Genomic DNA, 23943 nt, shown 5'->3' with positions numbered 1-23943 from the left:
AGAAATATATCTAGGAAGTGTGATGGTATGAAGGTTTACCCTGTTTCTGTGATGAGCATGGTGACAAGCTTCTGAAAGGTGAGTTGGTCTGCAAAGTCTGGTGCATGGAGTACTTCAGAGCATTAATGAACATGAGTTGGAAAGTGAGTTCTGTACTTTGAGGGTGTGTGGTAGCTAGTGGGATTTATAAGATGTTAGGTCTGTGTGTTGTGCAAATGCTATGCAAGTGTCTGAATCATCTATATCGGGGTGCTATTGTGTCAGTATTAGGTGCTGGGTGAGGCACATGATTTTATCTTTTCTCTTGGATGGAACTGGAGTTCTGGCCACAGGCACTTCCTGGGACTCCTGGGCCCTATAAGGTGATACCCTTGTCTGTGTCTGCCCTTTGCTGGTGACACCCAGGTGTTAAAATGCCCTGAAGAATAGCACTTTGTAAGTGACTGTTGGACATCAAGTAAAATAGTGAACAAGTTGAGGGCATACTGCAGGGATCTGTGTTTGATATTCAGATCAGAAAATCCAATCCAAGCTGTCATCACAGGCTTTTAGCTGTATGCGGCAGACACACAAAAGTGGAGCGCTAATCTGCTAACTGGACAATAAGCAGGTGAGGACTGCATGTGCTATTCGAACAAGGTTGTATCTCACATCCCCCACTGGCAAAAGTCTGATGCCTAAGCAAAGGCTAAACTGCCAAATTATAGCAGTGTATAGAGGTTGAGCATCTCCATGTGTTGAAAAATGTTGATATAAGCAGTGTAAGACATTCAACAGACAAGTTGTTTTCCCTAATCACCTGCAGAGCTCAGGTCAGACTTTTAACTAAAATACCCATATGTCTTGAGAAGGCTATGGGTACCAGTTGTGATCAGCACCTACACATCTTCTGGACTCTCAAAGTCTAGAAATGCACATTAATATTGACGTTCTGCAGAGAGATTCCATGAATAGAGGTAGGGACACTTTCAAATCAAGGCAGCCTCTGTCTGAGTTCTCAGGATGCCCTGTCTAGATTAGTCTTGTGGCTTTACAGTTCTGCTGGAGAGCAGAAGGGCTAGACTTGTGGTTGAAGTAAGAAAACTCTGGTTACCAACCTTAAGATAATACAGAGATTTATTTCACAGGGCAGCCCTAAACATTACCCCTTCAATAGTCTGTAATTAGTCTTTGAGTAATAGAGGGCAATGGGGATAGACCATGTTGCACAAGTTGTTAAAGTTATTAAACTGAGAGTCCCATTATTTGTATTAGTTTGTACTATGCCTCGAGAATCAGCAACAAAAGATCATGATGAAATGTATGATAAACATGTATTTCTTTTTTTCTAGGTCACATACAGAAATGCTGTAATGTTATAGTACAGCAGTTGGGTGTCTCCTTTCATTTCACTTGCCTCTAACCTGACAGGATGGCTTTGTCTTCCCAAACTACATACGCTGTGCCCCACTTAACAGTAGGGAGCTGCATTAGCCTGCATATCGTTGGCAGACGTTAAAAAGCCAGGTTTTACCCTAGGCACCAGTAGACGAAAGAGCTGGAGCCTAAGCAAAATAGAAACAAATGCAAAACATCTAGGGTACAGTAAAAGGCCTGATTAATTATGCAGCTCCATTCTGATCCCTAATTAGAGTGGGGTAACAAACCTAGACAGGCACAGTGAAAAATCACTGGTGGAATTTTACTGAAACTCGCAGCCAGGATCAACTAGCCTTTCTCAATTTAGGTAACAATGTAGATAATATGGTTTACAAATTAAAGTACAACTATAATAAAACAGATACAAATGCAGAATTGGATTTTGAACGCTTATATCGGATTCCTTCAGAAAAACTGCATCTGGGGGAACTGTTTGCAAATAAAGGACTGTGCAGCCCAATCAGATATTCTGAGTATAAGATTGGTCTTGGGAGGTCACTCTAAAAAGTGGTAAAAGAGGCTAGAAAGAGAGTCACAGACAATCAGATTCATATGCCAGCATGTTTAACATACACGTGGTTATTTTTAAATAGGTAGCTAAGTCATTCTACTGTCCATTTTGTATTTACTGGAAGTAGTGAGCTTGTTCATAACTGTAGAGGATAAACTGGTGTACAACAAATGTGCATTTCGTCTGCAAAATGCCTTACCATTATACTCAATGAAATAGATTTATTACCACCTTTTCAGTATTTAAAGGGTTATTTTTTTCTTCCTGGGGGAAACCTTTGGAATTAACATTGGTTGTGTACCTTTTATGACTCTGTTTTCATGCACACAAGTTCCTGAATTTGTATGTCCTGATTAATGTGTAAATATTTGTTGTTAGAAATGTTAAGAAACTAATCGACTAATTTTCTACTAGATGTCACTAAAGTGAAAGTCTAAAAAATTAATACATTAATATTGTAACTATGCATTACATACAGGCCAAATAAACTGGTGGATGCCATGCACTGGAAAATATTTTGGAGATTGAAGTTTGACAAAAAAGCTACTTACCCAGCTTTTATTATTTAATCAGTGGGGGGGGGCCTAAGATTTCAGAATTGATTCAGTAGGGGTCCCGGATTCCAGTAATGATGAAGTGAGGGTCCACAGAACTCAAGAGTTGGGAACCACTGCTTTAGACTATTCCTCAGGCATCAGACTGGATCTGGAGATTTTCAAGCAGTAACCCTGCCTGCTGATAAGTGGCGTTGTTCGGTTCCGAGTCGGCCACAGTAGAAATGATATATGCAGTGCCTTTATGGCTGCCACCCCAGCGCGCTGATGTCAGCTTCTTTTTGTGACTTTCCATGCCAGATAGGTGGCACCACGAGGAACACTGACAAACTGGTGTGCATTTCTAAGGCCCTTAGAAAGGTGACCCTTACAATGTAATCAGGTTGCAGAGGAGAGAGAACGGGAGGGCTGGTAAGGCATTTGAGGCTAGATACAGTGTCTACCAGATAAGGCGTTACCAAAGGTAAGCAACTTGTCCATCTGATAAAGACTTCTAGCTGCAGATTCGTTACATAAGAATAGATAACCAAGCAATACGTCCCTGGGGGAGCGTCTGGGAAACAGATTTGAGATCAAAACATCCTGCAGGAATGAGCAGGCACAGTGCCAGTCATGAAGGACCGGGCTATCCAGGCAGTAGTGCTTGGTAGGCATTGCAGAGATGCCCACTTGCTGACTGACAGAAGTCCAGGACAGGGACTCTGTGAGATAATGCAGTGGTTGCAGCTTTTGTTGAGGTCGAATGAGCATGCAAGCCCTCAGGTGGTTGCTTCTTGGCCAATAAGTAGCAGATCTTATTGTAGAGCACTATTCTTCTTTAGATGGTCTGTTACTGCACAGCCTTTCCTTACTTGTCTCCTACATACCCTATGATGAGTTGAACATTCACTCAGAACTCTTTTGTGCAGTCAAGGTAGAATGACAACACTCTTTTTGGGATCAGATGGTAGAGTTTCTCCTCTTCTTTAGAAGGATGAGTCAGAACAAAGAAAGCAGGTATGGTGATACTTTTGACCTCATGGAAGGATGTCACTACCTTCATAAGGAAAGATCCAAGTGGTCAAAGAACCAGCCTGCCTAGGTAGAATATGGTAAAAGGAGGGTAGACATAGAATACCTGTAGTTTGCCGACTATGGTCAACTTATTGGACACTAGGTATGCCGTCCTGATGGCTGGCAAACAGAGAGGGCAGATGTGCACAGACAAGAGGGGCAAACACATCAAAAAGTCAAGACCAGGTTTACATCCTACTGGGGCATGATGACTGGCCTGGGAGTAAATATGTATTGGAGACCTTTGAGGAACCCAGTCATAACAGGTGAACTGAACAAAGAAGGTGAAAAAATGCTGAAATGGCCGACAGGTAGCAGTACCCAGAGCAGAGCTCTGCTGGGCTAAAGATACAACTAATAAAACTTCAGAGAGGGGTGTAAAGAGAGGATCAGTATCTGTGGGTTTACACTATTCCACGCTCTGTCCTAATGACAGGGATATAGGTGCAGTTTGGTTACAGAATGCTCCCCTGTTGCTGTGACAGAAGATCCTTCCTGAACCGGCAGCCTGGCCGCAGGACCGATGCTCATGCTCAATAGCTTGGGATACTCTCCACGTCCAATTTGGAGGCAGAAGAAAGACTTGGACCCAGTGATTCCTAATGTTTCTGAGAACTCTGGGCAAAAGTGGTATTGGTGGAAAGGTGTACAAGGAGGCCAGAGCTCCACTTGAGACGAAAAGCACCTCAGAGTGAAAGTTGCCTTAGAAACTCCAGCTTGCAGAACTGCGAACATTGCACATTCTCAGCATTGGCAAACTGATCTAACCAAGGCTATCCTCCTCTTGTAAGAGAGCTTTCACCAATTCAGGATTGAGACACCATTTGTGATTCAGTAGGCACTAATGACTGATTTTGACCACCCTGGCATTCAGAGAGCCTGCCATGTACTGAACCACCAGGGAAACGCATTGACATTCCAGCCATGCCCAGAGACACAGGATCTCTTGACAAAGAGGTACAAGCCCACCCAGTCTTATTTATTGCAGTACCACATGGAGGTGGTGTTGTAAGTGAACACCTACGCCAGCCTTCCCCTTAAGGAGTGAAGAAAGGCTTTCAATGCCAATTGGAACGCCCAAAGCTCCAGCAGGTTAATGTGAAGCCCGGACTCCGCCAGGGACAGGTGTACTCTGCTCCCCACCTCGGCCCCAGATCAGAGTCATGCATCTATCACTACATTCAGCTCTGATAGGGGGAAGGAGAAAGATTCAACACTGACCCCAATCGTGGTTCATCAGCTATCACTATAGGTCTTTTGCAGTTCCTTCTGAGTTCTGGACCATGACAGAGATTCCCCTGATGCTGTGCCCAATGGAACTTCACATCCCACTGCAGAGCCCGTATATGCCAAAAGGAAGGTGTCACTAGCAGGAAGCTATGAGTCCCAACAACCTCAGAGTGAGTCTTACTAAAATCTGTGATAGAGGCTGAAACATTGGTATCAAAGCCCGAATATCATTGACTCGCCGCTCGGGAAGATAGTCCGAAACTGCAGTGTCCAGAATGGTTCAGATGAAAGGGAGCATCTAAGGAGGAGTCAGATGTGACTTCGGCACATTGACTGGGAACCCCAGAGAATGTAGGAAGTCCACTGTAGTCTGGAGGTGGGAGACGACTGCCTGGGGTGAGCTCGCCTTCAACATCCAATTGTTCAGGTAGGGAAATACTGGAAACCCCAACCTCTGCATATGTGCTGCAACCACAGCCATGACTTTGGTGAACACCAGAGGAGCACTGATATGGCGGAGCTTAGCAAACAAAGTTCTCCTGACCCACTGTGAACCGAAGATAACGTCTGTGGGCAGGCAGTAGGAAGATGTGGAAATATATGCCCTGCAAGGCCAAGGCCACCATCCAGTCTCCAGGTTACAGGACCTGAGCTAGGGTGAGCCTCTATATCTTCTTTCTCAGAAATAAGTTAAGAAGGCACAGTTATGGTTTAGGATGGAGGACTTTGTCCTTCCTGAGTACCAGATGGTAGCAGGAATAGCAACCACAAACTACATCCGATGCCTCACCCTTTCAATTGCTCCCTTGGCCAAGAAAGCCAGAACATCCTGGGACAGCAAGGAGAGATGGCCCTCCATCAGCCAATAACAAGTAGGTGGCATGGGTGGAGGGGTCTCTAGAATGGGGATGGGGTACCCACTTTGGAATGCTTATAAAACACACTTGTTGGATATTATCGACTGCCAGTGGTGCAGTTGATTGCAAAAATAACAGATAATGGATGGAATGCTGACAATGTCAAACTTTCACCCCAGTCAGAGATCAGGTCTAAATCCATTGGGAACGGTTGTGGGGTATCACCCCTCATCAGCCACGCTAGTTTGAATCCAGTGCCACAGCGAGCATGGGTCCCACTTCTGGGCATACCCTTCCCACTTAAGGGGATAAATACAAAAGAACAAATGATGGACAGAATGATGAACAATGTCAAACATTCACCTCCATTCACGGATCTGGGCCTACAGCTATAATTTTTTTTTTGCTTGTCATGCCTTTTCAGTTTGGACCCAGTAAACACAAATAAGTCTTGACCCTGCTCCCGGTGAGAACAATTGGTGTAGTTGATAGCATAGCTTGCTCCCCAGTAGATGCTCATGCTCCTATGAGGGCAAACTAAAGGGGTTTGGATGGTGTAGCTACTGGGAGAGTGATGGACTAGGCCAACCTCTGGCTAGTGGCCCCACGTGATCTGTGGGAGGAGTGTCCTTAGTCACAAAAAAAGGTGCAGTGGCTGACAGTAAAAGAAGATGGTAGCCCCTTCCGTAGCAGCGTAAGGTGGACGGGGGCTTGACAAGGCCAAGGATAGGCCCAAGGACCTGGCTGTAGCTCTGCTATCCTTAAAGCGATCCAGCGCTGAGTCCACCTTCTCCCCAAAAAGGCGGGAGCCATCAAAGGCATGTCCATAAGCGAAGCTTGGACTCCCCAGAAAAGCTGGTGGTCTCGACCAGGCATGGTGCCAGCAAAAAAGAAATTGCTCTGCCCAGAGATTTGGTAGTATCCAACCCACATCTGATGGTGATCCACGCTGCATGTTTGTCATCTGCAATAGCCTGTGTCTGTATGGCCTGGGCCTCCTGCAAGACCATGGGAAGTATTTACACAACTGGATCCTAGAACTTATGGATGCACTGACCAAGAAGGAAAGTTGTGTTCACAGACCACAGTGCTAGCCTGGTGGAATACAACATCCTCTTACCAAAGATATTCTGTCTCTTGGATACCCTATACAGTGCAGTGGTCAGGAACGTGCCAGAGTTGAGATGGAAAGTGGCAGCTTGGCCCACCAAGCTCTCCAGGCTGTGGTGCTGGGTGAAGAAACTAGGATCCCCAGGAGTGGGGCAATGGCAGAGGTGAACCGTCCTATGTACAGGAACTCCTTTGGAGGGCCTGGATCGGGCCAAGAGCAGGACATTGGTAAGACTTAGTTAAATGGGAGTAAAGGTTCTGAGGGAGCAACGCCCAGTTGAAGCACTTCTGTCAAGACATTTGTTTTGACTGCCATGGAGAGCAACTGAAAGTACAAGATCCCAACAGCACTCTGAACCACCATTCAAAGGAGGCTCCTTCCTCCGTAGTCAGGTTAGGAGAGACCAAGACAGTGCCCAGTGAGGTGTCTAACCTCCTGGCATGCACTAGCTCCTCATACCAGTTGTATCCATAAGGGTCATCAGACCCCTCCCATTTGTCCCACTCTCCAGGCCTGTCAAATGAAAAAGGCACTGGCTCCAAGTCGGAGGGCATTGTCACGGGTTGCCGCTGGAGTCGGTGTTGGATGGCACCCATCCAGCTCTGTCAGGTAGGACAATAGGCATTGCGTTGCTGTGGGGAGTCGGCAGTGTCTGTGCTGGAGCAGGCCTCGGAGAAGGTCACGGTCTTGTGGGTGGTGCTGTTCCAGATTTAGCACTGAATCCAAGGGGAATGACAGGCACCAAGGGTAAACCTGCTGGTGGGAATCCAGTGGCAGCTCCCCTTGAATCTGTGGGGCCAGAAGGTGCTCCAGAGGGCCGGGCCGCCAAAATATGAGGTGCAAGGCCTCATACAATTTGCTGTGCTTGGTGGGGGTTGATTTTGAAAAAAAAAAAAAAAAAAAAAAAAAAATAATCAGGAAGCAGCACAGCAGACCCTGGCACTGGCTCCATGGAGGAGCGAGGCCTGGAGTGCCAACGCTCCCACGCCTCATCCGAAACCTTGGACAGGTGCTGTGAAGTCACAGTGGCATCTGACGTCAGGCGGCGAGGAGCTTGACGGAACGTTCCCTCAGCACCTTTAGGTGTATGACACTGCAGCCCTCGCAGTCTTGGAATCGTAACCCGCTCCAAGAACCAAAGACAAAGAGTGAGTCTGTCACAGACATCTTCCTGTGACAGGCACCATATGGCTTGAAGCCTGCAGGTTTCATAGGGGGACATCCCTAGCACACCAAGAGATGAAATACTCAAACAAAATAATAATAATCAGTAGATAGTGAAGAAAAGGTTGGTCAAAAATTGACTGGGGGAGCTCTCCCGGATCGACCTGACTGGCAGGGAAAGAAAAGAACTTAGGTCAGAGCGCTGGGGTGACTAAATAGGCACCGTGCATGTTACTTCTGGTGCGGCCAATGTGGAGCCTAACAACGCAACCTACAGAAGCACAGGGGTACTGCCTGAAAATGGCCAGATCCAGTCAGACACCTCGTGAATATTCTAAGGTCAGAAATGTGAGGTTAGAATGCTCTATCAGATATTTTAATTTCCTGGCTATAATGTGTTTATTTATATGTATACATAATACAATTAACGGACTTTCGATGAGGTCAGCAGCCACCAGATCAGTAGTATATGAGGCAATTTTTATGTATATGCCAAGCAATTTTGTGTTATAAGTGGATACGTTTTACGTAAATTACACACAAATTGGGGATTCATGCTTTCAAGCAACTGGAGGTAATAACAAGACATCTAGCCTTATGACAAAATCTGTGCGTAAGGCCACAAGAGTTTTGATTGATTGCCCATGCAAGAATATTTTAGGGGACAATTCTGTATACATCTTGTAGGCCCATGAGCAGTGAATTTAAACATACTACAGAGAAGTTTTCCACGGGAGAACCGCATGAGGGATTAAAAAGTTTGAAGACCATAAAGGAAGGCAGTGATTAACAGCACTGCAAAAAAACACGAGTTCCTTTCCATAACAGTTGTTCTGCTACTTCTTTTATTTTAGTTACACCTAATGCACGATTGCCAGTCAACTGTACAGTGTAGTGAGAAGAACAAGGTTCTGAACCCTGGAATAAAGAACAACATGATAATCAACAAAGTTATAAAACATTGCATTGCTTTCCCCTAGGCCAGAATACCCAATTCACAGTCCCTCAAGTATAGTAACCACTTCAGGAGTAACTACAGTGATTGCATAAGTAAGAGGATACCCATCACAGTAATAAACCTTGATGCTGTATGTACAGGTTTGGGAGAGTTCACAGTTACTCCCGGTTGCCTACATAAGTCATACAGAGTAGCTGTATAGTGGAAGACTGAGTAGGTCCCAGCACGTGTTAAAACCAATGTGGCAGTATAGTCTTTCTGTTCTCTTACAGCTCGGATAAGTTATAGGTACACACCCAGTGTAGGCTTGGCATGCTAACAAAGACACTAGACTGGTCGGTGCACGTTGGCTTTTCATTCCTTTAGCATTACAGGTATTAAAAGGGAAGTTACCTGCCTCAGCAGTGCCAGGACCTCTCTTGTTCCTCAGCATTGTTTAATCACATGGGCCAACTGAAGTGTGAAAGGTGTGGTGTGAGTTGTCAAGCTGGCTGCCTGTTACCAATACCAAATTAGGCTGTGCCAATTACCGGATTTACTCCTATGCCCCCAAGTATGATGATTCATCCAGCAGTATAGCACGATTTAACACGCAGCTCTTCAGGAACTCACAAAGAATGTTGTCCCAATAGCTTACAGAATTCTTTACGACAAACTAATTTATGATTACGTCATCGAGACTGCACACAGACAAGCAAAATATTATCTTTACATGTGTTTGTGGATGACATGTCATTTAGTTAACCTGTTAAAACTTTCTGCTGGTAAGTGGATGCTTCAATTAACAACACAAAGACATACTGAGTAACCAAATGGAGGGTTATATGTGTGTGTGATGCTAGATTTATCCCCGGACAGAGTGACATTTACAATTGCGGGGTGGAGAACTGCTGTCTTTTGCTAGCCCAATAATTCTGTGGGTATTACACCAGACTCCGCCACAGCTAGAGGCACAGTTCCGGTCTTGAGTAAAAATTCCTCTCCTCTCAAAATATTTATTCTCAATTAGAAATGCTAGGGAGAAATGTCAGCAAGAAATACCAGCGGCGGAGCAGAATGTGGTACTAAATCCCTTTAGTGCCCTTCTTCACTGTGGCTTCACACCTGTACCAGGGAGCATGCAGGAATGAAATACGCACAGCACTGAACACTGGTGGTGAACTAAAGCACTGAGGCCTGTGTCTTTAGTGACGGCACAGAAACCAATAGTGTAAAAGGTATGAATCAGCTTCAAACTAATTTGCTGGAATCGATACACAGATTATTTTCTGTAGAGGTAGTTGTAGAGAGCAGACGCAACTGATATAGCACCCATGTCGAAAGCTGCAAAAGACCATTTTAAATGGCCACTTGTGTTATGGTCTGGTCAGGGGTGTAGCTTCGGGCGAGAGGTAGTGAGTCTTCACCCCTGACCACAAATAACATCCATTTTTGGCTTCAGAGTTGGGTATGAGCGCCCTGTGGCCTTTGTTGGTTTTTCTTTCCCTTCATTTGACTAAAAGGGTTTAACTTGTTATTTTCTTCAATCAGGAACTTAGAGGCGCACCCAATGCAAATTTGTATAGAACCCGACCCTCATGGCAACAGTGTAATCCAGACCCTGGTCATCCCTCCACCCTTCAGCATACTGTTTTTTAGTTGATAAATTTAAGATTCGCACCCCCAAATCTCACTGACTAAGCCACGCCCCTGGGTCTGATGGGAGGGAACCCACACTAACCAAATGTCGGGTTAGCAAATCACCAAAACTGGCGGAACTACATCACATTTCCCTTAAAATGTCCAGAGAGAAGACAAACAGGTGTAACCGAGGATGAAAAACAGTCTCCAGCTCATGCCTAAAAACCAAGTCCTGGCAGTTTAAGAGATTTGATAGAAGCTTCAGAGACCTCAGATCCCTCAAACTAGAGCACATTTAATAAGGTTAAGCTAATACTTTACGCCATTCAGTCAACTCCAACCATTCATTCCAAAAGTGGAATAAATCACAGATGTAGGCAAAATAAAAAAATAAAAACCCTATACTACACCTGGCCAACTCTATAAACTGGGGCCCTGATAAAGCAACTTCAGTTGTCAAAAAGCAAGATTAAGAGACAATGTATGCCTTAGATTTGGAAACTGGAACTCTGGCCTAAGCTCATCAAGCCCTTCATCAGTTGCTTATCTTTAAGGTGCTATGCCCATACCAGTATGTATGTATGTATGTATGTATGTATTATGATCCTCTGCGATTGTATGGAATATTGTTGCTTTGTTCCTTCAGCAGCAGTGATTTAAATGTTTGCTGCCTCCTCTTGTAATGTGGGGAATTTAGCATGTTTAAGTATTGTTTTGTGCTCAATAGTATTGCTTAAAGCTGGTCTTTTCACAGGGGGCCAAGGGAGCGTGTTTCATTTTAAATGGGGCTGTTTGCCAACGCTTACAGGTGCCGCCACTAGCAGGTGCTCCGGTGTAACCAGTGAGACACTACTCCGACTAAGCAAGCTTTGCACGCAGTCTGCTAATTGCAGAAGAGCTGCCACGCATTGTGGAGCCTTGGCCTGTGATTTTTTTGTGTCTGCCTCAGCAGCCTGGAGCTTTGACGCCAACATATGGGTCTGTATTGCAGGGCACTCATCCTAATTAATCTGTTTGAACTTGTTGCAGTGATCAAAACACCCACAGAGTCGGGTAGATGAAATTAAACCCCTGGGGCTAAAAGTTTGCTTGGCTTGGCCAATCCTTCATTTCCTCAGGACTCATAAGCCCAAGTGGGTACACACGCAACTCCTCAGGGCCCGTAGGTCCGCTGTTTCGCAGCATCAATTCCTCAGGGTCCATAAGCCTGCTAGGGCTTCAACTGAAGTGTTGCAGGGCCAACGGCCCATTTTTTTCAGCAGCGCAGGAACCAGCCCAATTGTTTAGTTGGATGTTGGTCCCAGTCATATTGAGCCTTGAACTCATCATATTGGCTAGGTCCCATAGTGCCACAGGGATTTCTATGACGCCGGAGTCACAAGGTACCTGTATGGCGGAGTCCCCTCTTTTCCTCTAGATAATGAGTTTTGGGAGGTGGCTGATGCTTCAATACAGCATGTATTGTGGCTGATGCTTCAATGCCGCATGCATTGTCTCTGGCACCCTTAGAGAGGCAGATTAAGAGGTTGGCCCAGACACCCCCCCTTATGACTGAAGAATGCCCAGAGGCCCAACGTCATGCTGTTAGAAGGCCCCTTCACCAGGGTGTCAATAAGGATGCCTTTGAGCACCTGAAATGGGCTTTCCTTTCAACTCAGTCCCAATCCATTGACCCCCAACCCTTTACCAGCCCCCCACTCTTCTAATCCTTCGGGGATGATGACTCGGGGGGATTCAGATGGCATTTGGTTAGCTTTCCTGACCCTTCTAGACTGTGGCGCCTGTCATTTACTGAGGCTGAGACTGAGCAACTGGTTAGCGCACCTAGGTCTAACTGATGCCTATCTCATGGTTCCAGTCATCCCACTGCAATGCAGGTTTCTGCAATTTCTTGGCGTTGTCAGGTCTCGAATTTCAGACACTTTCCTTTGGCCTGTGATCCACCCTGTGGTGTTTTATCAAAGTTTTCAAACCATTAGCGGATCTTCTCTTCAGCCGGGGAATATGTTTGATAGTCAATCTAGATAGCATTTTACTCATAGACCAATGTCCTATGGCATTGTCCGGCCATCTCCAGAAGATGGTTAAACTATTGGAACGTCTGGGCTTCATGATCAACAAGAAAAAGTCCTTGCTGGTTCCAGCTCAACAAAAGACTTTCCTCGGTTTCGTCATCGACTCCAAGGCATTCACATGAATGCAGGAAAATTGAGGTCAGAACACACATGTCCCTCAGGCAATTGGCCTGGCTAGTGGGCCTGCTAGAATGATCCATCCAAGCCATATTCCCGGGCCCTCTTCATTACAGGGCTCACAAACAGTTGAAGGCACACCATCTATGCAAAGGGTTGACTTACTTGGAGATAGTTCCTTTAACAGAGGACATCAAGGAGGAATATGAGGTGATGCCAGACTTGTATGGAGCCCTGGAACAGGGGAGCTATCTTTAATTCTAGTCCGGATATAATTATAGAATCCAACACCAGCACAACAGGCTGGGGGGGCAGCTGTGGAGGTGTATCCACCAGAGGAAAATGGTCCTCGGGAGAACAAACTATGCATTTAAACTGTTTGGAGCCTGGAAGGGTCCTTCACAGTCATTTGTTGAATGAAAGACAAGGTGAGTTGCTCAGTACCTCAGTGGTAAGATACATTAACCGCTCGTGGGGTCCATGATACAAGTTGCTAGCAGAGCTGGCAAAAGGGTTCTGGCAGTACTTTCTGGATCACAACAGTTCAGTGACAGCTAAGTATCTTCTGCGGTGCTCCAACAAGGTGGCAGATTGGCACCCCCGGCATCTTCAGGACCTCAGTGCTCAGAAGAACGAGTTACTTACCTTCGGTAACGACTTTTCTGGTGGATACATTAGCTACCTGTGGATTCCTCACCTCATGAATACTCCCATGGCGCCAGCATTCGACGGAAATCTTCTTACTAGTCTCTGCACGTCGACGAGGACGTCACTGTCTCGCACGCGACGCCGTCTGACGTCATACAGGCAATAAGAGGTCCTCGACGACGTGCGGACGTCAGTACCAATCATTTTTTACGTGCATGAGAACAACCAGGCAATGCAATGAAAGAACAAAGCAACATCCATTATATTGTAAAAATACACCACATTGTATGAATAACTGTAAATCTTTTTATGTACATATATATATATATATATATAAAACTCTCTCTTTTAAAATATATACACACACCAAGTATATAGATAAAGATATATACACATATACCTATATATATATAAATATATTATATATATACATTTATTGCACCCTCAAAGACCAAGAGGAGCGCACTCAAGGATTACTTGGCAAGACCATAAAGGCAACGGGGAGGCGGGTGGGACCGTGAGGAATCCACAGGTAGCTAATGTATCCACCAGAAAAGTCGTTACCGAAGGTAAGTAACTCGTTCTTCTGATGGATACAACTACCTGTGGATTCCTCACCTCATGAATAGAGTCCCAAAGCAGTACCACGCCCGGCGGTGGGTGCCTAAATGGTCAAACCAAGAAATCCTGCAGCACTGACCGTGCAAAATGGCCGTCCCTTCTAACCTCAGAATCTAAACAGTAATGTTTTGCAAAAGTGTGAAGGGACGACCAAGTTGCGGCCTTGCAGATGTCGACCACAGGAACACCTCTGGCTAAGGCCGAAGTGGCCGACTTAGCTCTGGTGGAATGAGCTCTAATGCCCTCAGGAGGATCCTTCTTTGCCAAAGAGTAACATATTTTAATGCAAAGAACAACCCACCTGGATAGTGTTCTCTTGTGGACTGCCTTTCCTCTCCTCTTGCCCACGTATCCAATAAACAGCTGATCCTCCAGCCTGAAATCCTTTGTTCTATCGATAAAGAAGCTCAACGCTCTCTTTGGGTCCAGACGGTGCAGTCTTTCTTCCTCTTTGGAAGGATGAGGCGGAGGATAGAACGTGGACAAAGTAATTGCCTGAGCCAAATGGAAGGGTGAAACAACCTTCGGGAGGAAAGCAGCCTTGGTCCTCAACACCACCTTATCCCCATAAAAAGTTGTATAAGGGGGTTTTACTGATAAGGCCTGCAACTCACTCACTCTCCTTGCTGAAGTTATAGCTATCAGGAAGACTGTTTTTAAAACCAAATACCTCAAGGGGCAAGAATGCATAGGTTCAAAAGGGGACCCCATAAGGAAAGTCAGGACTAAGGACAAATCCCATTGCGGCATAACGAATGGCTTTGGAGGATATTGATTTAGAAGACCTTTCAAGAATCTGATAACAATAGGGGATTTAAATAAAGATGGTTGGTCTGGAAGACATATGAAGGCTGACAAGGCCGATAAATAACCTTTAATGGTAGCCACTGCACAACCTTTCTGCGCCAGAGATAGAGCAAAAGACAAAACGTCCGATAGATGAGCATGTAAAGGATCAATCTGCCTCTCTCCACACCACGCAACAAATTTAGACCACCTATTAGCGTAGATAGATTTAGTGGAGTGTCGCCTGGCCGCTAATATAACATCCACTACCTCAGGCGGGAGAGAGAAGGAACTCAGGTTGCCCCGTTCAATCTCCAGGCATGTAGGTGCAGACTCTGGAGGTTGGGGTGTAGAACCTGCCCCTGCGACTGCGAGAGGAGGTCTGCCCTGAAAGGGAGACGGAGCGGCGGGCACGTTGAGAGTTGGAGAAGGTCGGAGTACCACACCCTCCTTGGCCAATCCGGAGCTATTAAGATTACTAGAGCCCGGTCTTGGCGAATCTTCCTCAATACTCGAGGAATCAAGGGTATGGGAGGAAACGCGTAAAGCAACTGGCCGCACCAGGTCATTTGAAACGCGTCCCCCAACGCTTCCTGCATCGGATACTGAAGGCTGCAGAACAACGGACAATGCGCGTTCTCTCGAGTGGCGAACAGATCTACCCGAGGAAACCCCCACTTCTGGAAGATTAAACGGACTTGATCTGGATGGAGACGCCACTCGTGGTCTGCCGAGAAGTGGCGACTGAGACTGTCCGCACGCACGTTCAAGACTCCGGCCAGATGGTTAGCTATCAAGCAAATCCGATGGTCCTTTGCCCAGGACCATAGTCGAAGAGCTTCTCTGCAGAGAAGGTACGACCCCACTCCTCCCTGCTTGTTTATGTACCACATCGTGGTAGTATTGTCCGTTAGGACCTGTACCGACTGACCACGAAGGGAAGGGAGGAAGGCCTTGAGAGCCAGACGTACAGCCCGTAACTCTAACAGATTGATGTGAAAAATCTGTTCCTCTGGAGACCAAAGACCTTTGATCTCCAGATCCCCCAGATGAGCTCCCCACCCTAGAGTGGAAGCATCCGTTATGACTGTGGCCACTGGTGGCGACTGCTGGAACGGCTTTCCTTGTGAAAGATTGTTGCTTGCAATCCACCACTTCAAATCCACAGCAGCATCTCTGGAGATCTTGACAGTACCCTCTAGATCCCCTCTGTGTTGAGACCACTGCCTTCGGAGGCACCACTGAAGAGCCCTCATGTGCCAGCGAGCATGCGTGACCAACAGAATGCAGGAGGCAAAAAGACCGAGCAGACGAAGGACCTTGAGGACTGGAACTACCGCTCCATTTCGAAACATTGGAACCAAATCCTGAATATCTTGAATCCGCTGAGGCGGAGGAAAGGCCCGACCAAATGTCGTATCCAGTACTGCCCCTATGAACAGGAGGCGCTGAGAGGGCTCCAGGTGAGATTTGGGCTCGTTCACCGAAAAGCCCAGGTCGAACAACAACTGGGTTGTTGACTGCAGATGACGCAACACAAGCTCCGGGGACTTGGCTTTGATCAACCAATCGTCCAAGTAAGGGAATACTGCTATCCCCTTCCTTCTGAGCTCTGCCGCAACCACCGACATCACCTTCGTGAAGACTCGAGGTGCTGAAGTAAGACCAAACGGAAGGACCGCAAACTGGTAGTGTTGCGATCCCACCACAAACCGGAGATACTTCCTGTGTGACTTGAGTATCGGGATATGAAAGTAAGCATCCTGCAAGTCGACAGACACCATCCAGTCTTCCATGTTCAACGCCAAAAGCACCTGTGCTAGGGTCAGCATCTTGAACTTTTCCTGCTTGAGGAACCAATTCAAGATCCTCAGGTCCAGAATTGGTCTCAAACGACCATCCTTCTTGGGAATCAGGAAATACCTTGAGTAAACTCCTTGACCCCTTTCCTGCTCCGGGACCAACTCCACCGCGCCCTTTAAAAGGAGGACTTCCACCTCCTGTTCTAGCAACAGGAGGTGTTCTTGTGAACAATACGAAGGGCGGGGCGGGATGAGGGGCGGAAACTCCCGAAAGGGAAGGGTGTAGCCTTTTCCCACAACACTGAGAACCCAAGTGTCCGACGTAACAGTCTCCCATTTGGTGAGAAAATGCTGTAATCTTCCCCCTACAGGAGAGGAGTGAGTGGGAAATGGTGGAAGCCTAAGGCTGCTTCCCCTGCTGCACCCCGCCAGAGGATGAGGAAGAGGCAGAGTGCTGCTGAGAGGCTCCCCTGGTGCGGACCCTACCCCTCCCCCTAAAAGATCTATAGGGGTGGGAAGAGGCAGGTTGCTGATATCTTCCCCGAAAGGAAGAGGAGGAAGAGCCACGCCCAAATCCACGAAACCTCCTGAAGAGTCTGGAAGAGGCCGTGGAAGAAGGAGCTTGGAGTCCCAACGACTTAGCCGTGGCCCTGCTCTCCTTAAAACGTTCCAAGGCCGAATCAGCCTTAGCCCCAAACAGTTTGTCCCCATCAAACGGGAGATCCAACAATGTGGACTGTACATCTGCCGAAAAGCCCGAGTTACGTAGCCAGGCCTGTCTCCTTTCCACCACAGTTGTGCCCATTGCTCTGGCTACCGAGTCGGTGGTATCCAGTCCCGTCTGGATAATTTGGGTCGCAGCAGCCTGGGCATCAGAGACAAGATCCAAAAGATCCTGGGGAAGCTCTGTAAACGAAGAGGAGATGTCATCCATCAGAGCATGAATATACCTCCCCAGGATACAGGTCGCATTAGTGGCTTTTAACGCCAGACTGCAGGACGAAAAAATCTTCTTCGACTGCGCCTCTAGCTTTTTTGAGTCTCTGTCCCCAGGCACCGTCGGGAAAGAACCAGGCGCTGATTTGGACGAACAGGAGGCCTGCACAACCAAGCTCTCCGGCGTAGGGTGCCTAGATAGGAAACCAGGATCAGTTGGAGCCGTCCGATACCTCCTGGCCACGGCTCTGTGAACTGCTGGGGAAGATGCCGGCTTCTTCCACACCTCTAAAACCGGATCCAGCAGAGCGTCATTAAAAGGTAATAGAGGCTCCGCCGCGGCTGAGGCCGGATGCAACACCTCTGTCAAAAGATTTTGTTTCGCCTCCACCACCGGCAAAGGCAGGTCCAAAAAACTAGCTGCCTTCCGTACCACTGTATGAAAGGAAGCAGCTTCCTCAGTATATTCCCCCGGGGACGAAAGGTCCCACTCAGGGGAAGTGTCCAGCCCACTGGCCGACTCCAGTCCACGCAGCCCATCACCCGAGTCCTCTAGCTCTCCTTCCTCTAGGGCTCGTTGGTACTCCTGCTCCTCTAGTACCCGGAGAGCACGCCTCCTTGAATGCAGTCGTTGCTCAATCCGCGGAGTCGACAACACCTCCGCCGAAGTCGGAGATCGGCGCCGATCTTCCGAAGCCACCGACGCCGCATCCGGCGCCACAGGTAACTTCAGCGCCGACTGAAGAGCAGATGGAACGGATGGACCCACCGGAGTCACAGGCCGAAATCTCGACGTCGACGGGATGGAAATCCCTGGGGCCAATCCCTCCGAAGCCATCGGAGCGGCCACCGGCGCCGACACTGGCGCCGAGCCCACGTTCCCAAACGGGAGAAAGGGCATAAAGGGTGCCGGCCGAAGAGGCGCAGGATCACCCAAAGAAAAGGCCAAAGGCCCAGCCGGAGCACCCCCTGGAGCCATCTGTTGGAAGATGGCATACATCGCATTCAAGAATGCGGAACTATCGGCTCCAGGGGTGGGAAAAGCCGGATACTGGGGTGCCTGACTCGGAGGCGACCCCGACGCCGGCCTCGGCGTCTGCGCCGGAGAAAACACCTGAGGCTCCAATACCTCAATCACCGACGCCTGTCCAGGCGAAGTTGGAGACGTCGGAGAGAGCAACGGCGTCGAAGGATGCGGCGTCACCGTGGGGCTGACCTCCCATGTCCTCCGGCGCCGATCCGGAGACCTGGAACGAGCCTCCCTTGAATGACGCCGAGATTCTCTACGGCGCCGGGAGTCTCGATGACGCCGATGTCTTGGAGAAGACTTTTTCTTGTGATGCTTCTCCTTTGACTTGGCCATAAACAGCTTCGCCTCGCGTTCTTTAATGGCCTTCGGATTCATGTGCTGACACGAATCACAAGTCGAGACGTCGTGGTCGGAGCTCAAACACCAAAGGCAATCGGAATGAGGATCCGTCACCGACATCTTGCCTCCACACTCACGACAAGGCTTAAATCCAGACTTTCTCTGCGACATTATTTCCACAGAGAAAGAGTACGCAGCAAGATATACACTGTAACCGCAAGAGTAACAGTTGCTCCCTCGAAGATAACCGTTTCGAATGCACGGAAAAAAGGGAACTGACGTCCGCACGTCGTCGAGGACCTCTTATTGCCTGTATGACGTCAGACGGCGTCGCGTGCGAGACAGTGACGTCCTCGTCGACGTGCAGAGACTAGTAAGAAGATTTCCGTCGAATGCTGGCGCCATGGGAGTATTCATGAGGTGAGGAATCCACAGGTAGTTGTATCCATCAGAAACTATATCCAGAAGTATTTCAGATGTTCCAGCGATTTTAGGGACCTTCAAGGTAGATATGTTTGCCTTGTGTCTCAACTGCCAACTAAAACGCTACTTCAGCTGGAGACCGGACCCACAATCAGCAGCGACAGATGCATTCTTGCAGGACTGGGAGTATGGAGGCACGGTATGCTTTTCACCCATTTTTAATGCTGATGAGAATGTCGGCGCAGGTTAGGCAGAAGGCGAACCTGTGGTTATCACTCCATTTTGGAGATCGCAAGTATGGTTTCCAGAGATAATGGAACTTTCTTGGGGTTTTCCAATCCCTCTGCCCAGGACATCCTTAGTGATCCCCTGAGGAATCCCCACCACATGGTACCAGGGGGGAAGTTACCTTCTCATGGCTTGGAAGATTACAGGACTGAAAAGTCTGATACCTTTCACAAAAAGCTCAACACCGCTCATCCAAAGCTTGAGAAGACAGGACAAATAAAAGATATAAGTCTACTTTGGGATGACGGTTACATTGGTGCGTGCAAAGGGATTCTGATCCTGTGTAATTAAGCGTTGTCCAAGTTCTGAAATTGGTATCCTCTTTGGTCAAATTTGGCAAGGCATACAGGTTGGTAAACACTTTGTTCAGCTATCTCGGCAGATCATCTTCTCATACAGGGCTTTCCAGTGAGAGAACAACCCATGGTTAGGAAGTTATTGAGGTGTGTAAGACTGTCAAGTTTCCCCTGAACCCACACATTCCTCCCCGACAACAAGGTTCTTTACCTTTTCACTTCCTGGCAACATAATAAGTATCTTTCTATGAAGGAATGTTCAGGTAAGGTGGCAATGTTGTTGTGTCTAATATCCTGTAAACGAATGTTGGATGTAAGGGCCATGGATATTAAAAGGAAGGGTTTTCACCCGGGACGGGGTTACCTTCCATATTTTTTGGAGGACAAAGTGTAATTCCAGTATTGTTTGTACCCTGCATTTGAGGCAGTGACAAATTTGTGTGGTCAGATGCCTAAAGCTTATGAGGCAATGATGGAGGAAGTTCGCCCGCTGAGGAATGGCAACTGTTATTTGTTTTACGTAAACCGTTTGAATTGGTTTCTTCCCATACCATAGCTTGGTGGCTGAGAGGAGCCATGCAAGAAGCAATGATTGACATGTTTGTTTTAGGTGCACATTCATGAGAGGTGCTATGGCATTCTAAGGCTTCCTCTTCAGAGTTAGCCTGAAAGACATTTTGAACATGGCCGACTGGTCATCAGATTCTATATCTAAGATGTTTTATTTCAAGCCTGTAGTCATTATGACTACTCTAGTGGTAAGTAAGCTTTGAGCAACATAATCCTTGCCTCCGGACCAGACATAGGATATAAAATGTCTTAGCTGTTGTAACAGAAAATGTTAATTCTTTTAATCTATTAACGACACTGAGGTAAGGACAATTTTCACCTGTATGAAGATATCTTATGCACCCTCGCTGGTGGGGTCTGACAACAGATGGAGTGTAGAATTCGTATGGTATAAATATGTTGATGATTTATGGTCTCTGGATAATTGATTCCTGAGCCAATGTTGTATAATGTTGTGCTTTCATTGCTTCATGTCACTGATTTGATAATTGGTTAAATTGACTCTGCTGACATGAGTTGCAGGACTGTTTGTCCTTTTTTCAGGGAATGACGCCTCCAAGCTAGATTGAGTCAAGCATGGATGGAACTCGCAAGCTGGAAGGCAATTATTGCATGAAGAAAGAGAGGGCATAGACAGTGTTGATGGAGTATATGTAATGGACGGTTTACTGATTGGATATAATGTTTTTTCTCCTTTTCCTGAGGTTGATGGGAAAGGTAGTTTTATATTCATGGATGGCTTCTGTGAGAATGAAGTGGAGAGAGAGGAGCATAATCCTCACCTCAATGTCCTTAATGGAGTTGAAACATTCAGTACCACAGCTAGGAAACTGTATATTCGCATTAAGCAGGCAGTGGCACAAAAAGCGATGGGGAAGCCTATCAATTCTGTACTCTGCAGTAATGTTGTACAATGTTGTGGTATGGGGCACTTACCATTTCTACACTCTGTCAAGTTGAAAAATGACTCTCCCTCTTGTAGACTGCTATCATTGCATTTTAGGCAGGTGCTGCGACCATCTTCCGACCAGTGTCGAAAACAACCTACATATAAGTACAAGATGGAAAATTGATGAAGAGGTAGAGATAACACTAGTCTACCACACTAACTCAAATGCCCCCCCCCCACCCAAACACAAAGACCAAGGCAGACCCTCAACCTGCATCTTGAAACTAACATTACCTTATAAACAACAGTACATTTGCACCTTAGATTAAATGTGCTTAGCAAAACATGATTTTTTTTTTTTTAAGAGAAGTCTGATTTACCAAGCATTTACAAACTTCCATACTTTGGATAACACTCAACACAGACAAAGTGTGTACACTTCAACAACTTAAAGCGGTTCGAAAGATGTTAAGGGCCCAAAGAAGATCCAGCAATATGTCTAAAAGTCGGAAACGTGGTTAGAGCCCCCAGACATCTGACAGAAGACTTGGAATGCTTAGCTCAATGTAGAGTTAGAACCTAAAAAAGCTGAATATCTCAAACAATACTAGCAAACTCTAAACATATTTGATAGCAATTAGAACAGCCTGATGGGTGGACACTAATGAGCAAAAACAATCTGATGCTCAGATCTTATATAAGTAGGTGAAGCTGAGGCGTCTGCAATTATATACCAGATTAATGGGGTAGAGCTGTACAGGTTATGCCAGTCAATGAGCGCTTAGTAACCTGTGCATGAAATATTCCATATCTTTACTAACTCTAATGTTGATTGAAGCTCAAGTACTGACAAATGGCTCAAAGCACAACGAATGACATCGCACAGACTAGGCAAAATAAATAAATATGCATGTATCACAGAAGAGTCAGAGGCTTGATGAGAGTTAGCAATTATATATTTTTTTTTTATTGAGCTGAGGTGCAAAAGAAAAAAAAAATAGTTGATTATCGTGTGTAGGCAATACATATATATAACAATAATTCACCAATAATATTAAGCAGCACTATAACTAATAGTTAATTTACACAGAGAAAAAACAGCAAACTATTGATTTATGCTTGAGAAGTTGTGGTCAGGTGGGTAGCTTCATAAATACCATCAGGAAACTCCCTTAGATGCAACTGTTTTGGGGCAAAATGAAAGCTCACTTATCAGTCTTGAGAACCCCTATTCGGTTAACCAATAAAGTGATGTTGCTAGGGACGTGGAATCGTCATACTTTGCCTGAGCATACTCAGCAGTAAAAGGCTGATGGTTGCACATAGAGACAATACCCACTTGTTTAAATCATGGTGTTCAAATACGAATTAGTGCATGGCGGACCAGCTGACAATATACACCCTCTGAAGTTGAACCTGAAAACCTGACAATAAATTGAAGTTTGTGGAACAAGCGTTATGGAATGGCCTAAAATCTAAAGATGGTGATGGCAATCAGACGGATTCTCGCCCATAGTTGTGAGTCACTCAAATGTATGCATCTGCTGCTGTAATAGTGTTTTATGTAATAAACTTATGTTGACCAACTAGTCACTTGAGAGGTGTGGAATAGCCTTTTGGGACACAGTTGACCTTGGGTCATGAATTTGCCTGTTCAAATATTTGTGGCATGCTGCATCAACAAAAATGGAAACAATATGTTTAAAAAGAAAAACAATTAACTTGGTCTTTATGATATGCATTACGTTAAAATGCAATTGGCAGATACCTTGACAGACAAAGTCAACAGATTTGATGACTGTTATCTTTCAATGTCATCATTTAAGAGGTTGTATTCTCCATGAGGCAAATTCATGACGCAATTTACAAACACTCCAGTGAAATACAGGACTGCCTAATAATTAGAACTTGGGTTCATTCAGTATTATGCAGTGGTATTAAATTTCTCTGCCTAAAGGTTTTTGGAGCATGTTAACTTGGGGGTTCCAAGGCAGTCTGGCTGTTCTAGAACAATAAAATGTCCCCTTGTGTTTCCTGAACTGTTCCAAACAATGGAACCCTCCCCCCCTTCAATGGATTAACAGACTCTCTGATACGCAGTGTTCTGGAAGAGATGATGTGACCCACTGCATAGGGGAATCCCTTCCTGAGACACCTGATTTTATACAGCATAAAACAAAGTTAATGCTGTACGGACAACACTACTACAACAACACAACAGTGGAGTTCATATGGGAATTCTGCTTATAAAATGTCTTTTGTAAGTGAACACCAATTCCACAATCATTAATCTTGTGGAGTCATGGCTGAAGAGAGCCCACGGTACTCGCCTTTTACTTTTGTGTTAAGAAATTCGGAACTTAGGGAAAACATGCTCACAGTAAAGATGTGTAAGGATATCAAGTTCTAACCATGGCCCTGGGCTTCTTGTTGCTTGAAATAATTTTACTTTTGTCTACACCTTATAGTCAGCCTGACCTTTAGATCAGCTACCATTCGCAGGAGTGGGTCATTTGCACAAAAGTTATTTTAAAATGTATGAACAGGCAAATAATAGAGATTTTAAAGAACAGTTTAAGCTACTTCATCACTTGGGTTAACACTGACCAATAGTTTGGAAACTCTGATGTTTCAGAATTTTATAAA

At 46.1% G+C, this 23943-nt stretch overlaps 1 protein-coding gene across 5 annotated transcripts in view; it reads right to left on the bottom strand.

The window, feature by feature from the left end:
• Positions 1 to 23943, bottom strand: part of C6H1orf159 (chromosome 6 C1orf159 homolog) — a 153302-nt gene that overhangs the window by 89386 nt on the left and 39973 nt on the right. For all 5 annotated transcript variants that reach the window (XR_011205056.1, XM_069241105.1, XM_069241106.1 and 2 more), the window contains one exon: positions 21345 to 21452. Coding sequence is in view for 4 of the 5 variants with exons in the window: in XM_069241105.1 (XP_069097206.1) it covers positions 21345 to 21452 (108 nt within the window). In the remaining variant the exon portion in view is untranslated. The remainder of the gene's footprint in view (positions 1 to 21344; positions 21453 to 23943) is intronic.

The sequence above is a fragment of the Pleurodeles waltl genome, chromosome 6 (genome assembly GCF_031143425.1).
Source record: "Pleurodeles waltl isolate 20211129_DDA chromosome 6, aPleWal1.hap1.20221129, whole genome shotgun sequence".
NCBI classification, from domain to species: Eukaryota; Metazoa; Chordata; class Amphibia; order Caudata; family Salamandridae; genus Pleurodeles; species Pleurodeles waltl.
Note: the sequence above shows the minus strand (reverse complement) of the source record. Positions and strands in the feature narration are given on the sequence as shown.